Raw genomic sequence first — 25,353 nt, 5'->3', positions numbered from 1 at the left:
GACTGTTCACCTACTAGAGGAAGAAATACCCAATCAACTGCAGCGTTGAAACAAGCTTGCACCCTACCCAACAAGTTTCGTTGAAGAACATCTGAAAGAAGCAAGGAAGTGCAAAGCAAGTTTGGACTATCATTGGCTTGCATATATAAGCAAAGGCACGCAACCAGCAATGAATGCAGAGCAAAGCAACGCGACCCAAGCAATGAAAGACAGCGAGATCAACAACAACTACCCTACGGACAACCCAGTTGCTCAAATAGTGCAAAATGGAGCAACAGCAAGTGGCCAAGAGACGGAGAATGTTTCGGAAACATCTTCAGCAAAGCAAAGGCGAGAGGAAAGGATGAAGAAATTTGATATCGAATTCGAAACCAAGATGCGACTGGAACAGGCACGGTTCGAGAGGAGGAAGCTAGAGCTAGAAAGGCAAATGAAGGAACTGGAAACCAAGCATCAACTGCTGGAGGAAGAGCGTGAGCAAGAGCGCAAAGTGAAGAGAACAGCATTAGAGAACGATGATGCTCGTTCCCAATCAACTGGTGCTCGCAACAAATCACCCTTCAACTGGACCCCAAAGAAGAGAGATGTCTCTGACTGGGCCAGCAGAATCGACAACCTTCTAACGCCAGAACGATCAACAGCTCGCTTCGAAGCAACCCCTGAAAGAAACATGTCCAGTCACTTCTCACGATATCGCAGTTCACGAGACCGATTCTCAAGTGTTGAAGACCGAGACGTTTCCCCCAGAGCTGGTCTATTACGATACAACACTGGCTATTCAGGTAGTAGTAGCCTACCAAAGCTGAAGTTGAACAACTTCGATGGAAATCCTCTCGAATGGCCGGAGTGGTCTAGTATGTTCATCGCTACAGTGGATCAACGACCAATACCAGACTCAGAGAAGATGAGCCAACTGAAGACTCTACTGACAGGCAAGGCAAGGTCAGCAATCTCTGGAATGGGCTATTCTGGACAACTCTATGGTGCTGCATGGAGTATTCTGGAGAGGAAATTTGGAAGGCCTCATGTGATCATTGATGCACAACTGGAGAGTCTTCGCAAAGCAAGTCAGGTGAAACCACACGACTCAACAGGTCTGATCAATTTCTCAGTTATTGTTTCGAACTTTGTGAATGTGCTCAAAGAGTACAAGCAGATTGGTGATCTGCAATCAAGCTCGACACTCTATATGGCAGTAGATAAACTACCCCAAGTTCTCAAAGAGAAGTGGTGGTTCTATGTTGATGATAAAGATGAAGATTGGCCTGATCGGATTATGTTTGAAAAGTGGCTATCTAGGATAGCATTCGTGCACGAAAGGTTCTCAGCTTTCAAGGGAGAGCGAAGAGAAGAAGACCGAAGAAGTAAAAATAGAGACAAACGGTTCTCGAAAACGTCGAACTTCAGTGCAAGTTCCAACGTGAAAGAAACGAAGCAAACGCAAAGTGATCACTGTCCGCTAGCTGATGGCACTCATAAAATATGGAACTGTCCACTATTCAGGAACATGAGTGTGAATGATCGGTACGCAGCAGTGAGGAAGCAACGCTTATGTTACGGATGTCTAGGCAAAAGGCATGCAATCAAAGATTGTAAAGTCAATGCGTGCAGCATCAATGGATGCATCAAGAAGCACAACTGATTGCTACACTCAGAAAACCGAATGGACGAGGGCAATCACGCAGTCAACGTAAGCGCAGCAACAATCAACCAGAGTAACGAAGTTACTAGCTTTCTTCAGATAGTTCCTGTCTCAATACAGAGCGGTGGCAACAGGCTGAATACATATGCTTTCCTCGATAGTGGATCAACGGTTTCATTCATCGATCAAAGTGTGCAAGAGAAGTTACGGGCCCAAGGCACCGGTGTGACGCTCAACATAGCTGGCATACACGGAACGAAGGATCTGAAGACAGAAAGGGTTCCTCTCAAAATAAAGGGACTACATTCAAAGGTGCATTCAATCGAAGCGTTTGCACACCCGTCAGTCTCCTTGGGAAACACAAACTACAACTACAACAAGCTGAAGCAAAGCTTCAATCACTTGAGTGTTCTACCCAACAAAAGCTTCAACTTGATGGAAGTTGGCATCATCCTTGGTCAAGATGCTTATGAGCTACAACGCCCATTGGACTATAAGATAGGAACACGAAGTGAGCCTTTCGCCGTCCTAACATAGCTAGGATGGGTAGTCAGTGGACCCATGACGGGCAAAAGAAGACAAAATGTTTGTCATTTCGCCTTCACTGAAGATGTGAAAGTGGCTGAGAATATCCAAACCTGGTGGGACATAGAAACCTATGCTTCTAAAATCAACGTCGTCAGTCAGTCAAAGAAGGAACTGCAGGCACAAAAGATGCTAGAGAGTACGACAAAGTTCACCGGCGAGCGGTACGAAGTAGGAATGCTGTGGAGTGAACCAGAGCCAAACCTACCGAACAACTACAGCTCAGCCCTGGGTCAGCTTTACTCACTGGAGCGAAGATTCCAAAGGGACCCAAACTTGAAGAGTTTGTATCAACAGTCAATAGATACAGATGTAGAAAAAGGATTCGTAAAGATACTGGACGAGTCCGAAGTGAAAGGCACCTTCGGGAAAGAATGTTATTTGCCCCACCATCCAGTGCTAAATCCGAACAAGCCTGGCAAAGTAAGACGTGTTTGCAATGCCGCATCAAAGTACAAAGACATATGCCTAAATGATAAGCTACTAGCAGGACCTGATCAGCTACATGGCTTGATTGGAACAATATTCAGATTCCGTGAAGGACCAATAGCCCTAACAGCCGACATCGAATCGATGTTTTTACAAGTGCAAGTTCCCGAACAGGATAGAAGTTGCTTGAGGTTTTTATGGCGTCCAAGAACTAACGAACCTGTTCAGATATACGAAAATCAGCGTCATGTTTTCGGAGCTAAGAGTTCTCCAACTTGTGCAAACTATGCTCTCAAGTGAGTGGGACTGGACAACGAAAAAGAGTATCCGATTGCAGCAAAGGCAATACAAAACAACTTCTACATGGACGATTTCATCAAATCAGTAGAAACCCCGGAAGAAGCAATTGAAGTTTTCAACCAACTACAACTTCTCCTCTCACAACATGGATTTGAACTGAAGAAGTGGATAAGCAACAATGATGCAGTTACCGAAGCAATCCCAGAAAACTTGAAGTCAATCAGCAACACGAAGCAAGTCGAAGTGGAACCCAGTTCGGAGGGATCTTCAGAGCTAGGACTACAATGGACCGTTACTGATGATAGCCTTCAAGTGTGTAGAGGTACCAACAAGGAAGTGGAAATCCCTCTAACCCAGAGGAAGATTCTGTCACTGGTATCTTCAATATTCGACCCGATCGGATTGTTTGCTCCGTTCAGTGTTCATATGAGACGACTTCTGAAGGGCATCTGGACTAAGAATGGACAACATTGGGACAACGAAGTGGAGCCTAGTGAAGAAGAAGAATTCCTGAGATGGAAAGAACAACTTCCAATAGTGGCTGAAACAAGCATCGATAGAAGATACTTCAACAGAGAGAGGGATAAAACTGAGCTTCATGTGTTTGCTGACGCATCTGAAGACACGATGTGTGCAGTGGCCTATCTACGTTCACAACCAAAAGAATACTCAGCTGACTTAGCATTTGTCATTGGAAAATGCAGAGTGGCACCGATGAGGCATCTTTCAATACCACGATTGGAGTTGCAAGCGGCAGTCATGGCAGTGAGGTTGAAAGAACAAATAGTCAAAGAACATGAAATGAAGATAAATAGTTGCAGTTTTTGGTCAGACTCAACTACGGTATTGCAGTGGATACACAGTTCCCATCGCAAACAACAAGTGTTTGTGGCCAATCGAGTTGCTGAGATACTAGATACAACTGATGTTTCGCAGTGGAAACATGTGAGCGGTATCAACAACCCAGCGGACATTGGCACCAGAGCAGTCAACATTGAAGAACTCAAGAGAAGTGAGTGGCTCACTGGGCCGGCCTGGTTGAAGCGACCAGAAAGTGAATGGCCAGAGCAAGTGAACCTAATCTTTGCATCAGATGAAGAGAATATACCCTCATCAGTATCCATGATACAGGCTGAAGAGAAGAAAGCTGATATTTTAACAGACTAGTAAATACAGTGGCATACGTACAGCGAGCATTGAACAAACACAAACCAGCAACGCTCGTAATCAGCATTGAAGAAAGAGAAAAAGCAAAAGCAATCTTCAAGTTACTACGGCGAGAACAGTTTGGTGAAGAGATGAAATCTCTCAAAGCTGAAAAGGAAATTCCAAAAGGCAGCAAAATCCTACAATTCTCACCCTTCCTAGACGAAGAAGGACTTATTCGAGCCAAAGGCAGAATAGGCAAGAGCCAATTGGACTTCGATGCAAAGCATCCAATTTTGCTACATTGGAAACATCATGCGGTTGAATTATTCTTGCGAAATGAGCACAAGGACAATCAACACGAGGGCACTGAGCATGTAAGAAACATTGTTCAGCAGAAGATGTGGATCCTAAGCATACGGAACGGCTTAAGATCAATCAAGAACAAGTGCATTACCTGCAGAAAAGGCCGAGCACAAACGATAGCACCAGTAATGGCAGGTCTACCCGAAGAGCGGTTAGATGCTTCAACAGCCTTTACAAATGTCGGAGTTGACTACTTTGGCCCTTTCATTGTGAAGATCGGGCAAAGAAATGAAAAGCGATGGCGTTGTCTCTTTACTTGTCTAACTATGAGAGCGGTGCATATAGAAGTTGTACCCAAGTTGGACACAGATAGTTGTCTCAATGCAATAACGAGATTTATTGCCCGAAGAGGCAAAACAAGTACAATCATCAGTGACAACGGAACAAATTTTGTTGGAGCTGAAAGAGAGTTTGCAGAGTACGTTGCGGCATGGAACAAAGAAGGGATCGAAGAACATCTAATTCAACGAGGGATCAGATGGAAGTTCAACCCACCGGCAGCACCTCACTTTGGAGGAGTATGGGAGCGGTTGGTGAGAAGTTGCAAGAAGGCAATGTATACAGTGTTGGGGAACAGATCAGTCACCGAGGACGTTCTTTCAACAACGATGTGTATTGTTAAGCAGACATTGAACGCAAGACCTTTGACTCCAGTCAGTTCAGATGTTAATGACTTAGAAGCATTGACCCCTAATCACTTCTTGCTTGGCAACAAGAACGTTTGCTTACCCTACCTACCATGCGCGGAAAAATTCATTGATCATCGAAAGCTCTTTCGACAAACTCAAGCCTATGCAAAGCTCATATCGGACAGATTTCGTAAAGAGTATCTGCCAACTCTGAATAATTGGCAGAAATGGCGATCTACGGCGAACGAAACCCTTAAAGAAGGCGATCTCGTTTGGTTGGCCGAAGACAGCAATAAGCGTGGATGTTACAATCTAGGTCGAGTTGCGGAGACCATCGATGGGTCTGACGGTGTGATTCGATCAGCTATAGTTCGAGCGAACGACGGAGTGTACAAGAGACCAGTAGTGAAGCTCGCCCCAGTACTACCTGGAAAAGATGTTTTCGCGATGGAAAACAGGACCGGCGATATTGCGGCTGAGCTTAAAAACTCAGAAATCAAATTGAATATCGCTTCAAGGTCATTTCAAGCCTTAAAGCTAAAAAAGTGTGACAAGCGAAATTTAATGCTACATTCTATTGAAGCCAAACGGATTTGGTCATTTTGTTCAACATTTACATTTAACAACTATTATTAGTACACAATCGTCATTCATGAAGTCAAACTATAACTCAAACTCGAACTACCTCAACAACCAGCAAAACAATACTACGATTTAACAGTATTGCATCAGATTCTTTGCGATTGGATTGCGAATCAACCTGTTATTGATATAGAATATTCGACAAAACTTCTACATGGTTAACAAATTTCCCATGACATCAAAATTACACTGAAAAGGTGACGTTATGGAAAAATGTTCACATTCTGTCGACATTCTTATCTACCACCAATCAACAATTGAATTTGACATGTAAATCCACGTTACTAGCAGCATAAAAGGAGCTTTAAAAACTACCAAAAATCAGTTGAAACTCGTAAATTTGGTCGTATTAAACTGACATACAGTGCGTATTGAAGCACACTTTCTTGAGCGGTAAATTACTTGTTATCGTGTCTTGTTTCTGTAGATCATATTAGTGATTGTACAGTTTTAACTTTACTTTGACTTGTGAAAAGAGAATTAACTTTGATATTCTCAAAACTTTCTTTCTGAGGAACGAAGTTCCTAAGTAAGAGAAACTTTGTGCAAAGCATAAAGTCAGTTTCTCTTACTGGCTTTAACGAAGCCTACTCTAGTTCGAAATTGGTGTTACTGAAACCAATAGAGAGACTTGCTAACATTAGGGTTAGAATATTATTATTATTATTCTTGTTCAGTTATAGTTACAGTAACTCACCCTTTTTCTGTAATCTTTGTAGCAGAAAGCTGAAACTTTGTAGAAGTATAGCCAATTTACAAGGCTACAATTTGTTGGAAATAGAATTCCTAAATTCGGTTTATAACTAGAGTTATTGACAAAAACTCAACAAAAATTGATTGTTTCAATTTGAATTATTTTGTTATTCTGAGAGAAACAAGTTTGTTATACAGCAAAGCTGAGCAATTAGTTATCAGAAGTAATTGAGCAACAAGTAATGCAACGGCATTCTACAGTATAGCGGATAATACAGTTCACAAAAGTTAACTGCAAAGATACAATATCCGGACAGATTTGAAACCGCTGAAACGAACTGGGCGGTGTAAAGTTTTCCTTGACTTTGATAGGAGAGCAGCCGTTACAAACTTTAACAAACATAAAATATACCATAATGGTCCAAATGTGTCCCAAAAAATCCAATGTTTGAAAATACTATGATTTGCACAGTTTCTTAATTGTCCGTTTAATGTCTAGCAAAATTCCTTAAAAATTTTATGCTAATCGAAATAATATGCCAATAAGAATGCTAATAAGAAAAGTTTTTTGGTTGATAACTTTTCGCTATGGCATAGATTTCTTATAGCAATTAACAAAAGACCAAATCTGATAGTTTTTATTTTTATTTGTGTAACTTTCAAAACCGTGCTTCTACTGTTAAAAATGATCATAACATAACTGACTAACATCGGGCAAATTGCTCTCAAGCAAACCACGAGCCGTTGGCTTGGGTAGCAGCCAGCTAGGGCTTAGGGATGCTAGCATTGGGGGTAGGGGTGAATAGAATTGAGTGACGGGCGGGTGGAGGATGGCCAGCTAGAGGAGGATGGACGAGAGGAGTGGTGGTGGGGGTGGGGTGGGGGGGGGGGGGGGGGGGGGGGGTTGGGGTGACAGTGGGGTCAAAATTTTAAAATTAAGAACCACCCTTAGACCATGAAATTGTCGTTAAAAACTGCTTCGGTCAATGCATACTTAGAGACTAGTAGGGCTCTAAGAGAGATGCTCGGCCACCTAATTCCCTCCGGGCGCTTCCTGTTTATAGCGTTTTTGTGGACGAAAATTCAAATGGGTCAGATAAAAAATCGGTCAAACAGAAAATCGCATAACAAAAACCACTGAACTAATATAATTGCTACAAACTTTGTTTGCGAGCAATCAATCACTAAAATAACATGTTTTTAGATCGATAAAAATAAAATCTGGTAGTTTTTAGCACAAACAAACAATTTTTAATTGAAAAATCTCAGCCGAGAGACCGCGCCATAAGAAAGTCTAGGATTCATCTTGATAGCTTTAAAAATAGTTTCCTATAATGTGGACAACCTCGGATTATCTTACCTTCTTTCTTCTTGTATAAGTTGGTGATGTCGTGTTTGCTGTTGTATCCTACTGCCTTCGTAAGCACAGCTGTCCCCACCTCATCCTTCAGAATTTTCACAATGTTATACTCCCCACCCTACACAACATACATTCAAACACTCACAAACTCACCTGGGTAACTTTTCATTAACAAATAAAGAAATGTTTGCGGTAATCTACGGTGAAGATAAACCCTGAACCTTTTGGGTAGTGGGTTTTCTCTTCAAGTAACAATGTGGACTGTTGACAATATCCTGGGTCGAGGTGTCGCCGCCATCCAACGCAAAATCATGTAAGATAAGTAGTGAATGCGATGAAATTACATAAATCAGGCGTTGGTTACGGTGAAAAAAAACTTTATCGCCTGGTAGCGCTGAAATTACATAATTTCACCGCTTAACTTAGTGGTGAAATTACAAACTCACCGCTTAGAAAAAAGTGTCAAAAAGATGTAGAATTAGGGGGTTATTTTAGGGGGTAAAACGATGTACGATAAGGGGGTAATAGGGAGCAAGGGAAGAATTGTTAGATTCCTTCCCCCCAAAATTACCCCATAATCTTACATCTTTTTGAAACTTTTTTCAACGGTGAAATTATGTAATTTCTACACTAGAGTAGAAGGTGATCTCACAAATATTACCACATTCCATCTCTAAAATAGATAATTTCACTGCTAAAAATTGCAAATCTTACAAAAGCTCAAGGCGCATGTTTTACAGAAAGTAGAGTGAATTTGATTTAAATTCAAAACAAAATACTATACTTTAGTGAGAAGGGGCGCAATGGCAGAAAGAGTGGCTGACAAGCAGGAAGTGAGAAGTTCAAACACATGTACGGCCGGTAATTTGTAGTACGAAGTGAAATGTGGTGAATTTTCGTAAGTTCACCGCATACTCTGGCGATGAAATTACATAATTTTACCGCATTTCACCGCAAAAATTTGTACGAAACTTGCGGTGAAAAAAACAACTTTTAACAGCTTATCTTACATATTTTTCTGATTTTTCCTCAACCCGGGATATGAATATTTATACAGGAGTTGGCTTGCCGCCCCCGAGTTACCGTTTAAACAGGAAAGAATTTTTCAATGAGATTTTGTTTTTTAAAATCTATTTACAAGTGCAAGGTTTTTCTGTAGTCAGCTTTTCTATGACCTTACCTAAATAGAATAGAACTTAAACTTGATTCAATTTGAGATTACTGGTTGGACTAAATCTGAAAACCTAATGTTCGAGAAAGAACCTGTCAATAATATACTTAATTTTACCAGGATTGAAGGAATTTTTAATTTTTAAAATGTTAAACATTAGCTTGATAGACCCCAGCGAAGAAAACAAACGTAGTATCAAGCGGGGGAAAGCAATTAACTAGCCAGAAGTTTTCAACCAGAAACTCTAGCTCCCTTTTTATTCTAACGCATAAAAACACTCTAAGTGATAGTAAATTGTAATAGGTGGAGGAAGAGTTAGTTAAAACAAGGAGCTCGTTAATGTACGTTTGCACATGATGTTCCGATTCAAGTTTATCTACATATTTGACTTCATTGTCAACCAAATGAAGTGATAATCAAAACTTGATGTTTGAGTTTCGAAAAAAATCGCTATGCACCCAAACTACTAATTGAGTCATATTATGCCATGCCTCATTAGAGCGCTCACGAGAGAAAAACCCAACAAAAATTACTTTTTTACTAATTAAAAAGCATATGCGGCCTTTATTTAAAAAGTCTAGGCAGCAAATTGACCAAAAAAGAAAAAATCAGGCGAACCTCAAAAACAGATCAGTTTTTTAAAACCAAATAACTTCAAACGTCTTAAAAACCAGTAGATTCACTAGATAAAATTACCAAAACGTCATTAGAAAACCAATAAAATCAGTCTTTGATTCAAGTAAACCATAGATACTAACTAAAGGTGCAGAAAAACTAAAAAATCTAAACAATTTTTGAAACCACAAACTAATTAAGTAATTAATATCATTAGCTATCACCTAAATATTATGTTTTTTATTTCAAATGTTATTTAAACTTTCTCAGTTAAAATATACTGAAAATTCGAATATCTTCACCTGGGCGCCCTTTGAAAATCATTGGGATATCTTATTAAGCAAAATTGCTAAAAGAAGAGAAAAAGAAGCACAAATAATGCTCACAAAATGCATATTGTTTATGAAAACAAATATTTTTCAACAAACAAAGCATCAGTTACGACTTAATATCAATAGAAACGTCAATTTTTTGCATTACAAAGAATAAAACTGGACACTTCAATGATGAGATTAGGCTACAAGTTGACGAGAAGAACAAGAAATTGGAAGTTAAAAATTATTTGAAAACAAATAATAATATAAACTTTAAAACTATTCGCTCTAAATTGACTGTTTTGAGTAGCAAGATTCATTCATTCCTCAATTAGGAGCTAACGAGACCGGTCAGCATTTAAAGGCTGCATTAGGAACAAAGAAATCAGGCAAAATTAGCAAATCGAAAAACAGTAAAGCAAGTAATGTGTCGAAGCCATAAAAAAATGTATTTTTCAGTTTAAAAAACTTTTCTTTATTTTCAATTAATTTTTTAAACAACAATGGTTTTTATTCTTTTTTTAACAATTTGACTTCAGAAAATCATTAAATATGAATAAATATATTAAAACCACGAAATTTTTGAGAAAACCCATAGTATCAACGCCATTAAAATCAAGTTTTTTAACGGAAATCATTGTAAAACGATAAGTTATGCCTCGATGCGTAGTTAAAAATGTTTTTCAATTTTAAGTCATCACAAAGTCATAACAATAAGTCTCATGACAATGAAAACAGAAACAAGTACAGGCAAAACCAAAAAGACAACAAAAACAGGGAAACAAAAAATTATTTTAAAAAATTAACCAAAAAATTTACAAAAAACTATGAAAAATTGTGGCTTCGAAGTCATAAAAACAATAGTTAGAAGATAAGACCGCTAACCAGAATAATTATGGTTGCGAACGAAAAACACTGTTTCCTGTTATTACGGAGACTGGCTCACAAATCACAAAAATAAGCTTATGGTTAATGTTCCAAGAAAAATTCGAAAAATTCTATTCAAAGACTTAACAGCCATTAAATTCAATAGCTTAAAACCGAAGTCAACAAATAATTACAATAAACTTTGATGGAAAAGCAAGATTATTGGCCATTTACGAGTTATCAATAGGACATCACAATAAGTCTTTTATGTATAATAAAACAACAACCAACACAGGCAAAAACAAAAAATTCAGTAGAAAAGTGAGAGAAAGTGTGGAAGCCATTTCAACCATAACTTTTTCTCTGAAAACTTTATCTATGATTCATAGAACCTCTTCTCTTTATTCCGATAAAAAATAACAGTATTAGGATAATGTGATAACATTTCAAAAGGAACCAAAGTTACGAAAAAAATAACCAAAAATTAGAAAAAAAATATATGAAAAATCGAGACATTGAAGTCACAAAACAAATAGTGAAATAGTTAGCAGATTAAAACGCTAACTGCATTAATTCTTGTTGCAGTAGTACGGCGGTGTTTCTTGTCTTACTGAGACTGGCGTACAATTCACTACTTTTCACCGCTTATCTTACATATTTTTTCTGATTTTTCCTCGGCGCGGGATGTCCAGCATGATATTGCATGTATTCATTTATTCTTTCAAACAATAGTTAGTGCCAAATGTGGTATCAGGCCGGGAAATGCAATTAACTAGCCAGATGCTTTCAACCAAAAAGAACCATAATAACTCCAGCTCCCTTTTTTACTCTAATGCATAAACGCACTCTAAGTGATGGTAAATTGTAATAGGTGGAAGAAGAGTTAGTCAAAGTAACTGAAGGAAAAGAATTAAGTGCGAGGCATTGGTACTGATAGAATGTTAAATTCCTGATTGTTGATGTTGCTCAATTATCTTTTTTGACCGAATATTACCGGTTGCTGGTATATTGCTTTCATTGGTTTTTAATCCAATTATCCGTAAGTGAACTTTTGAAACAGTGACCGGAGCATCCTTTTGGATATAAAACAACACTCGCATAAAGTAGACCCCCCACCCCACTCTTATTCGAGAATTTTGAGTTTTGGGTGCTATAGTCACTTCCCAGCTCGATACATTGTAGCCAATAAAATGCCTTTTTCCAAACGCACAATTCACGATAATTATTTTTTGATACATTTTTGCAATTCTAAAAGCATTTCACCTTAATTAAATTTTTACCGTGCTGATTTCAAAAATGTTTGCGAGCTTTCTGGTGAAAAAAATAGTTTCCTCCCGTATTTCATGGTAATTCTTATAGTTTTCCACCAGGGATTGCTTGTTTGTGCCAGTCAGTATAACCATACCTTCCATTGCCAATGAACGATGTCGGAATTGACTTCTGCGAAAACAAATTTAGCGTCGTATGGCATGTGGACATTCCCATCTAAGACACAGGCCTGAGGACACGGGCCCAGTTGGTACGCATCTACACAAATAGAGTGAGACTTAAATACAGTCTCTTTTCGTTGTTCTTAAAATAAAAACAATAAAAACAAACATGCAAATTCCTAAGGTGAAAATCAGAAAAATTTCGCGGAACTCATACAAGGACATATATCATTCGTCAGAGTTCTACACAGTCATATTTAATCTCCTGTATTCGTTCTCCAGTAATCTCCAGTAGAGAATCAGAATTTAAACCTGGTTCAAGCTGAGATATGCAATAATCTTAGAGTTCAATAATTTTGATTTGCAAGAAGTCTTGTATGATCCTTGTAATACTCCAAAGAATTGTTCGACATAAGTAGGGCACAGATTTACTACATAACTTTTATTTTTTTAAAAGAAAAAGTCCTAAAAATGAAAATTTTTGGTTTGACTCACGCAAAACTGCTCTTGGCAAAAATTGTCTGTATATGACTACCAGACCAAATTGGCCTCTGACCAGACTTTCTAGACATAATTGACCTCTGATCAGACTTTCGAGACCAAACCGACCTCTGATCAGATCGAAACCAGAACTTGGTCCAGACTATAGTGCGCCTATGATTAGACTCAAATTCAGATTATTGTCCAGACTGTAACCAGACTATAATCACACTAAAGTGACCAAAGTGACCGTTTATCAGACTCAACCCAAACTGATTCTAAAAAAGTTCACCTTTTCTCATTTTTTCTTTGCTTTTATTGCTGTTTTGCGCAACCAAACAGATTTCTTTTGCTACAAAGTTGGGAAATACAGACAACATTCAAGTCTTTTTTCCAAATTTGTTTCTAACTCAGAAATTCTTCTACCTTCATGATTTCAAAAATCTTCTTGTTGTCAAAATAGTTTCAAAAATGGTAAAAATCATAAGCATAAAGTGGCGTTACAAATTTTTCACTCCTTATCGTTAAGATTTGAGCTCTTCAAAACCAACTTGGTAAAACTTAAAAGCAATTAGATAAACTGTCAGGTTTTTTATTGTTAAATCTTAGTCAAATAAAATGTAAACTAAATTTCACCTGTCCTTCTACGATGCTAAAAATTTTATAATACTTAGCATAGGGGAGTATAAAATTATCAGAAGATCATGATTGCTCATTCTACGAACTTTATTTTTTATCAAACCTACTCTGCAAAGTTATTTACAAAGAAAAAACGTTTTTGTCATTGGGCTCTTGAATCCCTTTTTCTTGTGGCATATATATATATGTGTGTGTGTGTGTGTGTGTGTGTGTGTTGTGTGTGTGCGTGTGTGTATGTGTGTGTGTATTTGTGTGTCTGTTTGTGTGTGTGTGTGTGTGTGTTTGGTTAGTTTGTTTGTCTTGCGCACGTAAGGATGTGGTTATGGGTGGTGTGTCTGTGTTGTGTGTGAGTGTGTGTGTGAGTGTGTGTGTGAGAGAGTGTGTGTGTGCATGGTTATGTGATGTGTGTTTGTGTGTTTGTTTGTGTGATATGTGTCTGCTTGTGGTGCGTTTGCGCAAGTATTTGTGTTGTTGGCGTGGTGTGTATGTGTGTGTGTGTGTGATGTTTGTCTGTGTGGTGTGCGGGTGTGGTATTTTTAGTAATATTATGTATGCATGTTGTATGATAATGTGTGTGGTGGGTGTGTGTAAGTGTGCTAAGATGTTTGTGTGTGTGTATTTGTGGTGTGTATTTATATTTCGTGGTGCATTAGTGGTGTGTGATTATGTGTGTGGTGTTTGTGTTGTGTTTTTATGGAGTTTGTGTTTGTTTTTGTGTGTTTGGTGTGTATATATGCTGTGTGATTGTGTGTGGTGTGTGTATGTGTGTGGTGTGTGTGCGTGGTATGTCTCTGTGTGCTGTGTGTGCGTGTTTGGTGTGGTGTGTACAGTTTCGTACAAAATTGTATGCCTACAGTTGTTTGTTTGTATAAAATTTGCAGCTTTGTTGTTTAGATTTGTTTGGAGATAGAGTTTGGGTCTTGTTGTTTTGGTAGTGCTCTACTCATTTCTCCTCTAGTTGTGTTGTTTATAACTCCGCCATGGCCGGTCCCCAGCCTGGGTGAGAAAGGAAGAAATATACCATAACATACTGGAAAAAACTCAAAGTCAGTTTTTGAAATTGACTTAAGATTTTCCTGACACTACATCAGCTACTTCATCCCTACCGCGATCACAGCGGCCTCTGTTCAGACTCAATTTCGCCCAAAACATCCTCAGATCAGACTACAGTGAGCACGAAACGGCCTCTGATTAGACCTTCCCGACCAAAGTGACCTCTGATCAGACCGAACCTAGATCATGGTCCAGAATAGATTGCACACGAACTGCTGTCCAGACTCTTTAACTTCGGTCTGGGAACACATGGGTGTGCGTTCGAGTGGGTTTGATCATAGCATAATTTGGGTCTGGACCTCAGTCTGGGTAGTACACTTGCCTAATTTGTTTGTTTTTTCTTTCTTTTGGTAATAGTAAATGCAGACTGTATTTTTATTATGATTTGCACTTATAATAAAATGCAGATAAAAATTAGAGTTAAAATTTTTAGTCTGAATAAATAGGAGGATTTTCTCCGTATTTGTCCCTCACCCCCTCGTAAGTACGTTATGAAATCTCAGTGACAGAGCACGTATCATTACAAAGTAAATCATCATGTAAAGGTATGGCATATGCCTTTAATGGCGCAAATAATGGAAAATATTAAAATAATCTTTTCAGAGTATATTTTGGCATGATCATAATATGAATACCCCTAAATGCGGGCTAAAATCTTCTATGATTCAGTACTGATTTCTGTTTCAGTGCTGGTTTCGGATTGAATAGTATTGATTATTATACCTCCGCTGACTTCTTGTGGAGTGCCATCTATGATCTGCCATCCGTTGTATCCGGGATCCAAGTCCCGTCGCTTCATCCAAACTTCGTTCCAAACGTGAAAGTTCCTGTACAAGAAGATAACTAACTACCATAGTTTGAGCTGATATCACTTCAGTCGAAATGGGGGGTAACAATTGCGACCATTTAAGCATCTTTTAAAAAATTGAATAGCCCTTGTAAAATGACCCTCTTTGATTACCGGGCATATTATTGACCATGTATGATTAACGGAGATCGTATAAGATCTTGTATGATGACCGGGGACCACATATGACCTTATATGATTACTGGGGATCACATATGACCTTGCATGATTACTGGGGATCTTATATAGCCTTGCATGATTAACGGAGACCATATATGACCTTGTATGATCAACGGAGATCACATATGATCTTGTATGATTACCGGGGATCATATATTACCTTGTATGATTACCGGGGCTCGCATATGACCTTATATGAATACTGGGGATCACATATGAACTTGTATGATTACCGGGGATCATATATAACCGTGTACGATTACCGGGGATCATATATGATCTTGTATGATTACCGGTGATCATATATGACCTTCTATGATTAACGGAGATCATATATGACCTTGTATGATTAACAGAGATCATATATGATTTTGTATGATTAGCGGGGATCATATATGACCTTTTACGATTACCGGGGATCATATATGACCTTATATGATTACTGGGGATCACATATGACCTTTTATGAATACCGGGGATCTTATATGGCCCTGTATGATCAACGGAGATCACATATGATCTTGTATGATTACCGGGATCATATATGACCTTGTATGATTACCGGGGATCACATATGACATTATATGATTACTGGGGATCACATATGACCTTGTATGAATACCGGGGATCTTATATGACCTTGTATGATTAACAGAGATCATATATGATTTTGTATGATTAGCGGGGATCATATATGACCTTTTACGATTACCGGGGATCATATATGACCTTATATGATTACAGGGGATCATATTTGATCTTGTATGATTAACGGATATCAAATGTTACCTTGTATGATTACCGGTGATCATATATGACCTTCTATGATTACCAGGGGATCATATATGTCCTTGTATAATTACCGGAGATCACATAAGATCCTGTATGATTACCGGGGATCATATATAAAACTGTATGATTACCGGGAATCATATTTGACCTTGTATGATGACGGGGATCGTTAAAGAACTTGTTTGATTACGGGGGATCATATATGACCTTGTTTGATTACCAAGGCTCATAAATGACCTTGTATGATTAGCTGGGATCATCTTTGATCATATATGATTATTGGCGATCATATATGACCTTTTATGATTACCGGTGATCATATTCGACCTTATATGATTACTGGTGATATATGACCTTATATGATTAGTTGATCCTATATCAACTTGTACGATTACCCGGGATCTTATATGAACTTGTATGATTACTGAGGTTCATATTTGGCCATACTTGATTATCGGAGATCATATACGACCTTGCACTATTACAGGGGACCATATATGACCCTATATGAATACTGGGGATCACGTATGACCTTGTATGATTAGTTGGGGATCATATATGACCTTGTATGATTACTGGGCATCATATATGAGCTTATATGATCAGCGGGGATCATATATGAGTTTGTATGATTTCCAGGGATCATATATGACCTTTTACGATTACCGGGGATCATATATGACCTTGTATGATTACCGGGGATCACATATGACATTATATGATTACTGGGGATCACATATGACCTTGTATGAATACCGGGGATCTTATATGGCCCTGTGTGATCAACGGAACGGAGATCACATATGACCTTGTATGATTACCGAAATTTTTGTACGATGAGCAACCCGGGCAATAATATTTTTCAAACAATAGCAGTTACATGCGACAATTATAAAAAACAGTTTGTCCAAAAAACATCAAATTAAATTACTCATTTTCTAATCGAAGACCTACTGAAATGAAGGACAATTTTCCAAGTTTTTTTTTAATTGGGGTTGCAGAGAAACATTGGTTTACTTCTTATCATAGCAATTATTAGTTCCGCGGTTAAATTCATTCATGTCTACAACAAAGCCAGTTAAAATTTAGGGTTCAGTTCTTCGGGCCTCGGAATTTCAATGCTAATGACTAATTTAATTGAAAATTAATAGGCGTTCTACAGCAATTGCATAATTTGACTCGACCGTAAGTACTGCGCTTTAAAAAATTCATCAGCTGTGTATGTTTTGAACGCACCATAGCAGAGTGTGCGCTCAGAACGAGGTCATATGATAAACTCAATCTTGGTTAACACAAGTTGTAACATGAAATTCTTGATGATGATCATAAAATATTCTTAAACTGGAAACAATATTCTTCCTCAAATGTGTAACTTGATGAAAAAATTTGTGCATCCAAATAGAATTAAAATTTATAAAGATAAATTTTCCCTTTAGGGCTAAGCATTATCAAGCTGCGTTGGTAATTTCATCAAGCTGCGTTGGTAATTCTATCAAGCAACGATTAATGCTATTATTAAAAACTACAGAATCGGAAAGTTTAGTTTCAAATGTTTGAACATAACAAGGAGGCTTGGTTTTGATTTAATAGTTTACCAAATGAGAAAGAGAAAGAAATAGTGCAAAAAAATTACATATCATGCCACAAAAAACTAATTGAAAATCAAAGCTCGATGAGAGAGAGCCGATGGGACTTTCCATCAATGAGAGCACTGGACAAGACACGCAAAAAAAACAAATAGTAGCAAACATTAATTACGATCAAAACACGATAACTAAATTTAAAAAAATGAAAAAGGATTCCGATAAAACCCGATCTAAACAAATCAACCTATATTTCATTGGATGTTTATTGGATAAGATATAAGACTTTTCAACAACACAACTCAGTGACAAGCCCACAAAGGCCGTAATATGCCAGACAACTGTAAAAAAACAGCACAAGCGAAACAAAAGGCAATTGAATGTAATAAGAACGCGGTGCAGCAAACGTTGAAACCACACACTAATCAGGAAGAATTTTAATTCGCGTTAATTTTGCATTCTTTCAACGCCAATGGGGTCAACCCATTAGTGTGATAACGTGGAAAGGAAGCAAAAAACTCAGAATGAGCAAATATCCCAAATCACACTTTTCCTATAAAAATGCATAGTTCCATAGCCAAGAAACCATTGGATTAAAGCAAACTACAATCAAGATTAGATCTTGGCTTACCGGAGAGAGGATGCAACCTGTCGTTAGAGAGATCAATCTACAAAATTGAAAGAAATAAAATAAAAGTGACAAAGCTCAAAAATCCACTGAATTTTTTAATATACATATTATCAAAAATTCAAGCAAACCAGAAGCTTTAAACTTAAACCAAGAGGAGATCAATTTCCAACTGCTCAGGAATCATAGTACGACAAAAAACAGCAAATATTAACAGAACTCAAAATTTCACAAACAATTTAATGAAGCCACATTGTTGAAGCCATAATATCTATATTACATTAAAAACCAATAAAGTTTTAATCTGACAAAAGCAGTTAAGTGATTTGTGTTTTTTTTTGGATTTTAACTAGGTCCTCTCTAGGTAAAAACTTTTCGTAGGGAAGACAACAAAAAGAACGATAAAAAATGACCAGTGTCGAAAAATCACGAAATTATTATGAAATTGCATTTCTAAGCTTCCTATGCATCTGTAAAAACATAATCAACAGCTAAAATTTTGTTAAGAGCAACAAAAAAATGACTGACGAGCTCCGTCAACAAGAAAACTTAGTTAGTTTTTGACGACAAAGAGAACAAAAATGGGAATAACAAAAAAAAACTTCTTATAGAAATAATTGAAAGTTTTTGAAACCGTTTCCTATAAATTGAAATCATGAGAATGACTGAGGTAAACAATTGTGGAAGTGATTAAGGCCTTTGCTTATCGTAGAAATGCCGAACGACAAGTAAAAACGACACTTAGAGGCAAAATCAAAACAAAATTCTAGTAAGGTTTGTGAGAGAACGGCTTCACAATCGTTAAAACTATAGCAATTAATGGAAGTCATTAAAAATGTTTATTTTGCGCAATCTTCCAATGCCAGGTGGATCTTTACCTAATCTGATTAGTTGGAAAGGGAAAAAATAACTGTCTGAAATTCAGAAAAAAATGCAAAAGCTCAGAAACCTTTTATGAAATTTCGCAGTTAGAAAGCCAATAAAACATTACTTGAAATAAACGACCACCCTAAAATGTATTTTTTTTCTTCACTTGGCATAAATTGTTCCCTGAAAAAAATGAGACCAAATTACATACGGACAGAAATAAGATTTAAAAATGACAAATTTTAGTTTTTTGCCAATATTAGAAAACAACTGAAGCACTAGATAACAACTGAAAGCATTTTATAAGTTCATCATTAGCTTTTTACTAACGTAATTGAATCTTCAACTAAAAGATCGTATTCAACAGTCTGCAAAAATAATGAAAAATGTATACAAAACTCCAAAACAAAAAGAAATCAATTAAAAATTAATAAAATACATTGTCAAAGGCGTAAAACAGTAATGAGCTTTTCTCTGAAGATAGTTATAGGTTCATATGGCTTTATTTTGTTTATTTAGGATCTGTTATTGGTTGGGCCCTGATTTGAAATAGTTTTTGGACTTAATGAACAAAGAAAACTGCAAAAATTTTTAAAAATACCGCGCCCAAGTATAATTCGAATAGTTATTGCTACAAAAACAAATATTTATCCTATATGTTTGCAAAATAGATCAAATAGCAAATGAATGATTTAAAAAAATCACAAATAAATCATACTTTAAGTATTATTATTAATTTTTTTTCGAAAACTGTCAAAATTTTAATTTCCGAAAACTATATGAAGCGATTGTATAGCTTTTTGTGGTGTTTTCGAAGATCGTGGCAGCAGATGTTTGATCTCTATTTCCTACTAGTTTTAACGAAGTACGAAACACAAGCAACTTTGGAGCCTTTTTCCTTTAAAAATGTCTCAAATTTGAACAATTTAGTAAAATTTTTAATCAAAAAACTTGGCTAAAACAAATGGGCGAGCCTTCTCTATCCTTAACCAATAAACCAATATCATTGTTATTAAAGATTTTTTAAAAGTTATAGTAAAATTGACAAAATTTTGGCCAAACATTACGGAACTGTAAATAAAAACAAGGAAATTTTCTGTACTATTCTCATAAATTTAAACCTATAAAACTCCCTGTGAAAAACGATAATAAAAAAAATTTTTAATTCCATATTCTACGCTGGACGAGCTATCTAATGATATCAGTTTCTCTACGATGAATATATCGATCGGCCAAAAATTTCTGAACAAAAAAACCCATTTAAGTATATAGTTCCTCCCCCCCAAGTGGGTTGGAACAAATGGGGACGAGTAAGGGGAGGGTGCCAAAGAAATTTGGATAAGATTCCTATTAGGAGAATATGCTTGTACATTTACCAGATACAATACAATCGGACGGCAATCGGAGAGAGAAGATAGATAACACTCCGTTGTAATATTTCAGAGAAAGTCAATCGTATGTAAGGTTAATAACATCAAACCCGGGTCGAGGTTTGCGGTAAATTTTTGTAAGAGATGCGGTGAAAAAAAAGTTTTCACCGCGTATTTCTTACATCTTTGTGCGGTGCATGCGTTGAATAAATTTTTTCTCTGCGTTCTCAGTAATCTTACAAAACCGTATCGTCCCTACACTGGTTCGAACCTCTGACCTCCTGCATGCCTTCAACTGAATATTCCACTGCGTCAACTGTCTCTTACTTCTTTGACATTTCTTGTGAATTTAAATCAGATTGAATAAACGTTGGAAAACAAATGCGGTGAATTTTTGTAAGAAATGCGGTGAAATGTGGTGAATTATTTTTTTCACCGCATTCACCACTTTCACCGCATTTCTTACAAAAATTCACCGCATTCACCGCATTTCTTACAAAAATTTACCCAAAAACCTCGAAGGGCTGTCTCAAAAATCATTAAAACTCTTTAGAAAACTCTAAGTGCCCCCTAACGAATTGTTTCTACATCTGATTTACCAAAATTTTGATAACGAAGTTGATTTAAATTGAACTTCTAGATGGTTAAAAAAATGTTTACCAGATGGAGTCGTTATGATAGTCAGTTCTCTCCATATTTTCGTCATAGATAACATCCTTGGTCATGTTCCCGTCTGTGTCATGAGCAGAGTCAAAGTTGGTAACACTTCTGCACGGAATGCCCAACGCACGCATTACTAGAAAACAATAGGTGCTAGGATTATGAGCCGACAGGGGTTAAGTTGAAAAAGAGAGACTGAGAAATTTAGCCGACGCTGCTTAATTGGCCGAAAATTGGATTCGCGCGTGCGGTCGGGTTGTTGGCTTAAATTCTTATTTTTGAGTCTTTGGCTAAACCCCTGTTGGTCAATTAGGCCAATTGTGGCCAAAACAATTGTGGCATTAGTAGAGCCAAGGCTCTGTCCGGTCAAATGGCCAATATACTTTATGGTATACACAACATACCTTTTACCAAACAGGCGAGTTTAACCTCTTTGAAAACCACCTTTTTGATAATTACCTTTGAATTGAGCGGGTAAAGTTAAAATCGCCTCCTTTCTTTTGGTATGTCGGAAAAGTATTTCAATTCGAAATCTTGCAAGAAACTTGCAAGAATGCATATTCAAAAAGTATTTAGGAGAAAATTAGTGTCAGTTCTGCTTATTGAAGTTCTTTTAACAGTCAATGCATACTTCAAGGTTTTCAGTTAGTTGTAGCTACCAAAAGAACTCAAAAAAATTTTCCAGAAATTAGAGACTTGCAAGATTTTTGCAAGACTCTTGCACGATTTGTAACCGGGCTGAGAATTTTTCAATCGATCTGTTTTGTAATTTCTCTGTTAAACAATAATTTGTTTGAAAGTTGTTTTCTAAATCATTAGTACACTGATTTAGTTTTTTGCCTAGATAGACATCCTGTAGCATTCTTGCAAGAATCTTGCAAGTTTTTAATCATCTAGCAAGATTCTTGCAATATTTGTATCCGCTGACCGCTAGAGTTCTAAAAAAGCAGGAATTGGCTATAACTACTAGTTGAACTATAGCCATTTCGCTTTAGCAACACGTGAGACTTGATATGAATCAACAAATTACCATGTTCAAAAGGAATTAAAACAAAGCTCCTAAAACAATATTTAAATTACAGTGTTCTTTGAACGTACATAGCACAGATATATATATATATATATATATATATATATATATATATATATATATATATATATATTGCACGTACAAATTTCATGCAAGAAAAATGGTGAAACCGCTAAAACTATTCTTTTTCTGAAGTACTGAAATTATGTAAAAATTGTACTGAATTTTTATACGGTTAAATTTGTTTAAAATTGTGTTCAAAAACGAGCTGCCGTTTTAAAAGAAATGTGCTGAAACTATGTAAGGAATCTGCTGAAAGCACTGAAATCGGGAATTTAGGTAGTGCTTAAATTATGCAAGAGATGTACTGAAAAATGTGCTGAATTATTATATGAAATGATCTGACAATTGCTGGAAGTGTTTTTATTCAGCACAGCGCCTAAAACTAATTTTTCAACTCATTCAGCATATTCCTTACATCATTTCACCACATTCAACGCATTTCTTATACAAAATTTTTCGCTTAAACCCACTCACACCTGAACCCGGTGGGGGGGGGGGGTATGCCTTGTATGACCATTCAGCGGGGGGATATAATATATATAATAGACCCAAAGACATTAAAATTTCCCAAATCCATTAAGATTAGATCCAAAATTTAGGAGAACCAATAGTATTTTGCTGGTTACAAAAATATTGTGAACTCTTACTGGAAGTAACGATGCCAGAGAACACCCAGCACTGCCCATATGCGACCGGCTTTTCCCCGTTGTTTAAATAGTTCTCAAAGATTTCCACAGATCCCGTCCAGGACGAGGGCGATACCCCTCCAGAGTAGTCTCCGGACCAGTTGCCAATGAGGACTCCGTCATCATCGTCTGAGGAGTTGACGAGAGCTGTGATGGCACGACTCACGTACACTGGATAACTTCTGTTCGGACCACTCAGCTGGGCTTTGTCCAGAAGGTCCATAGAAACTTCCAGAACTGGCGACTCAAACTGAAGTGTCAAGAAAAATTTTAAACTGAAGAACTGCAATTTCTCTTGGAATCTAACTTAATTCTCAACTTCAGTCAAATTCGAACCCTCGGATATTTTGGCGTTTCTATTGCTACGTCACAAATCTCATTAATTTAGTAACGGGTCACCCATCATACAACTTTCCTTGATTTCATACGTGATTATATATGATCCTTAGCTATCATGCTAGGTCATATATGATTTGTATAATTTCTCAGTAGTCATACAAGGACCATACAAAACACCAGGCTTGTTCCCAAAAGGTTTCAATGGTTATGCCCTGAGTTAATGCCACCGAAAAAAATTAATTGATCGATCATCTAATGACCATATAGTTACTCCTATTTTAATTGTAACAAGGCACTGGTGGCACCGAGGCATTGGCGTATAAATTATCTATAGTATAAAATTTCGATTTCTGCAGATATTTTATCTTGAAAAAATTTTAATGTAAGTTATCTTTCTGACCTGTCCGAATTCCCATGGCTTAGCATATGGCCAGTAGGCACTTCCTGTGTATATCCTTCCATCTTCGTTCATCACATACTCTTCTCTCTCCTTATCATTCGAAATGTACACGTCATCATCTACACAATACATCAAATTCGTAAACTATCCATAGTTTTGCGTTTTACGTGTCTATGCCCCCAGAAATTTTTATTAACCCACTTCTTACAAGTAATGTTTACTTGAATACCTCGACTGGGGGTGGGGGGGTAGTAAGCTGTTTTTTATACTGAACAAAAATGCACATTGGTACATTGGTACATAAAATATGAAAAATCTGCCTTGTCAGAAAAATTGCGAAAGTTCTTATATATACAGTCAGCTGTTGACTTCCAGAAAATTTCCTCAAACTTTCAGATTGCGTGTTTCAGGCAGGAATATGTGACACTGGAAAACTCTTAATATTTCTGGTTTTATATCTCGAACATTTCGTGGATCTGGATAAACGCGCCAGAAGTTCTCAGTGACTTCAAACAGAGTCACTTAACCTATATTTCTGCTACATTAGCTCGATTGATACAAAATATGCTCTCCGCTGTTACTTAATAGTAATTAATTAATTTTTAATAATTTTAAAAAACTCACTCTTATTCCATGGGTTAAAGAGCATGTACAGCTTCTCTTTACAAGTGTGTGAATCAATTTGCTCTCCATCTTTCTTCTTAAGCACTGCAGTCACTTTCCAAGGACACACTATGGCATTGTATGGTGCGAATACCTCTAACATGACATAGGAATCCTTCTGTTCTGAGATTCGGTATTGCCACCTTCTCAGATCCTCGTCAAAGGTGTCGGTGGTGGTGTTCAACTGGATCGTGGTTCCTGTTGGACCTCCGATTGGAGCTAGAACAATCAGGAACACTTGACATATACATTAAACTTAAGTTATTTTTGGTTAATTAAGTTATAACGGCAAGCTGATTAAGGAAATTAACTCAAGATAATTCAATTCAAGCTATTAAAATAATTATTGTATAATTGAAATATTATTATTTAATTAATGTTAACCACAGCCACAATTTTTGGCATATAATTTAACGGTAAAACTTTAACTGAAGATGCATTTTTTTAAACATTGTACCGAAATTAAACTTAACAAATTTGTACTAAGGCAATAAAAATTGTGTTGATTAAACTTAAAAATTGTGTTAAAATTAAACTTAACAAATCCGATTTTCAAATAAATAAATGGATATTCGACACCTAAATACGTGTAACTTTCACTAGTTTTAATGCATTTAATAGGGAAAATAATTCGCACAAACGAACCAATGAGAGTTGAGAACAAACTAACCAATCAGAACAAACTTGCAAGAACCTTACGAGATAGGCAATCGCCTTGTTAGATCTCAGAAACTACCAGTGCCATCTCGCCTACGTTACTCAAGGAAAAACATGTTACTTTGATGCAAAGCGTTATAGCCCTCAGATTTTTTACGTTGTTTCACTAAATAGCATCTACTAGTAGGTCGAAGAGAACAGATGACACCCATTTTTCTTGAGACTTT

At 37.0% G+C, this 25,353-nt stretch overlaps 1 protein-coding gene across 1 annotated transcript in view; it reads right to left on the bottom strand.

Annotated features, from left to right (window-relative positions):
* The window catches only part of LOC142351644 (protein-glutamine gamma-glutamyltransferase K-like), a 45,151-nt gene that overhangs the window by 13,730 nt on the left and 6,068 nt on the right, over positions 1-25,353 (bottom strand). Inside the window, exons 5-11 of the mRNA XM_075403783.1 lie at positions 24,431-24,688; positions 23,807-23,925; positions 23,029-23,317; positions 21,289-21,424; positions 15,085-15,188; positions 12,165-12,286; positions 7,793-7,910 (exon numbers count right to left, since the gene is read on the bottom strand). Coding sequence (XP_075259898.1) covers positions 7,793-7,910; positions 12,165-12,286; positions 15,085-15,188; positions 21,289-21,424; positions 23,029-23,317; positions 23,807-23,925; positions 24,431-24,688 — 1,146 coding nt within the window. The remainder of the gene's footprint in view (positions 1-7,792; positions 7,911-12,164; positions 12,287-15,084; positions 15,189-21,288; positions 21,425-23,028; positions 23,318-23,806; positions 23,926-24,430; positions 24,689-25,353) is intronic.

The sequence above is a fragment of the Convolutriloba macropyga genome, chromosome 13, assembly GCF_964194025.1.
Source record: "Convolutriloba macropyga chromosome 13, txConMacr16.3, whole genome shotgun sequence".
NCBI classification, from domain to species: Eukaryota; Metazoa; Xenacoelomorpha; order Acoela; family Convolutidae; genus Convolutriloba; species Convolutriloba macropyga.
The sequence above is the reverse complement of the archived record's forward strand: the minus strand, read 5'-3'. Positions and strand labels throughout refer to the sequence as shown.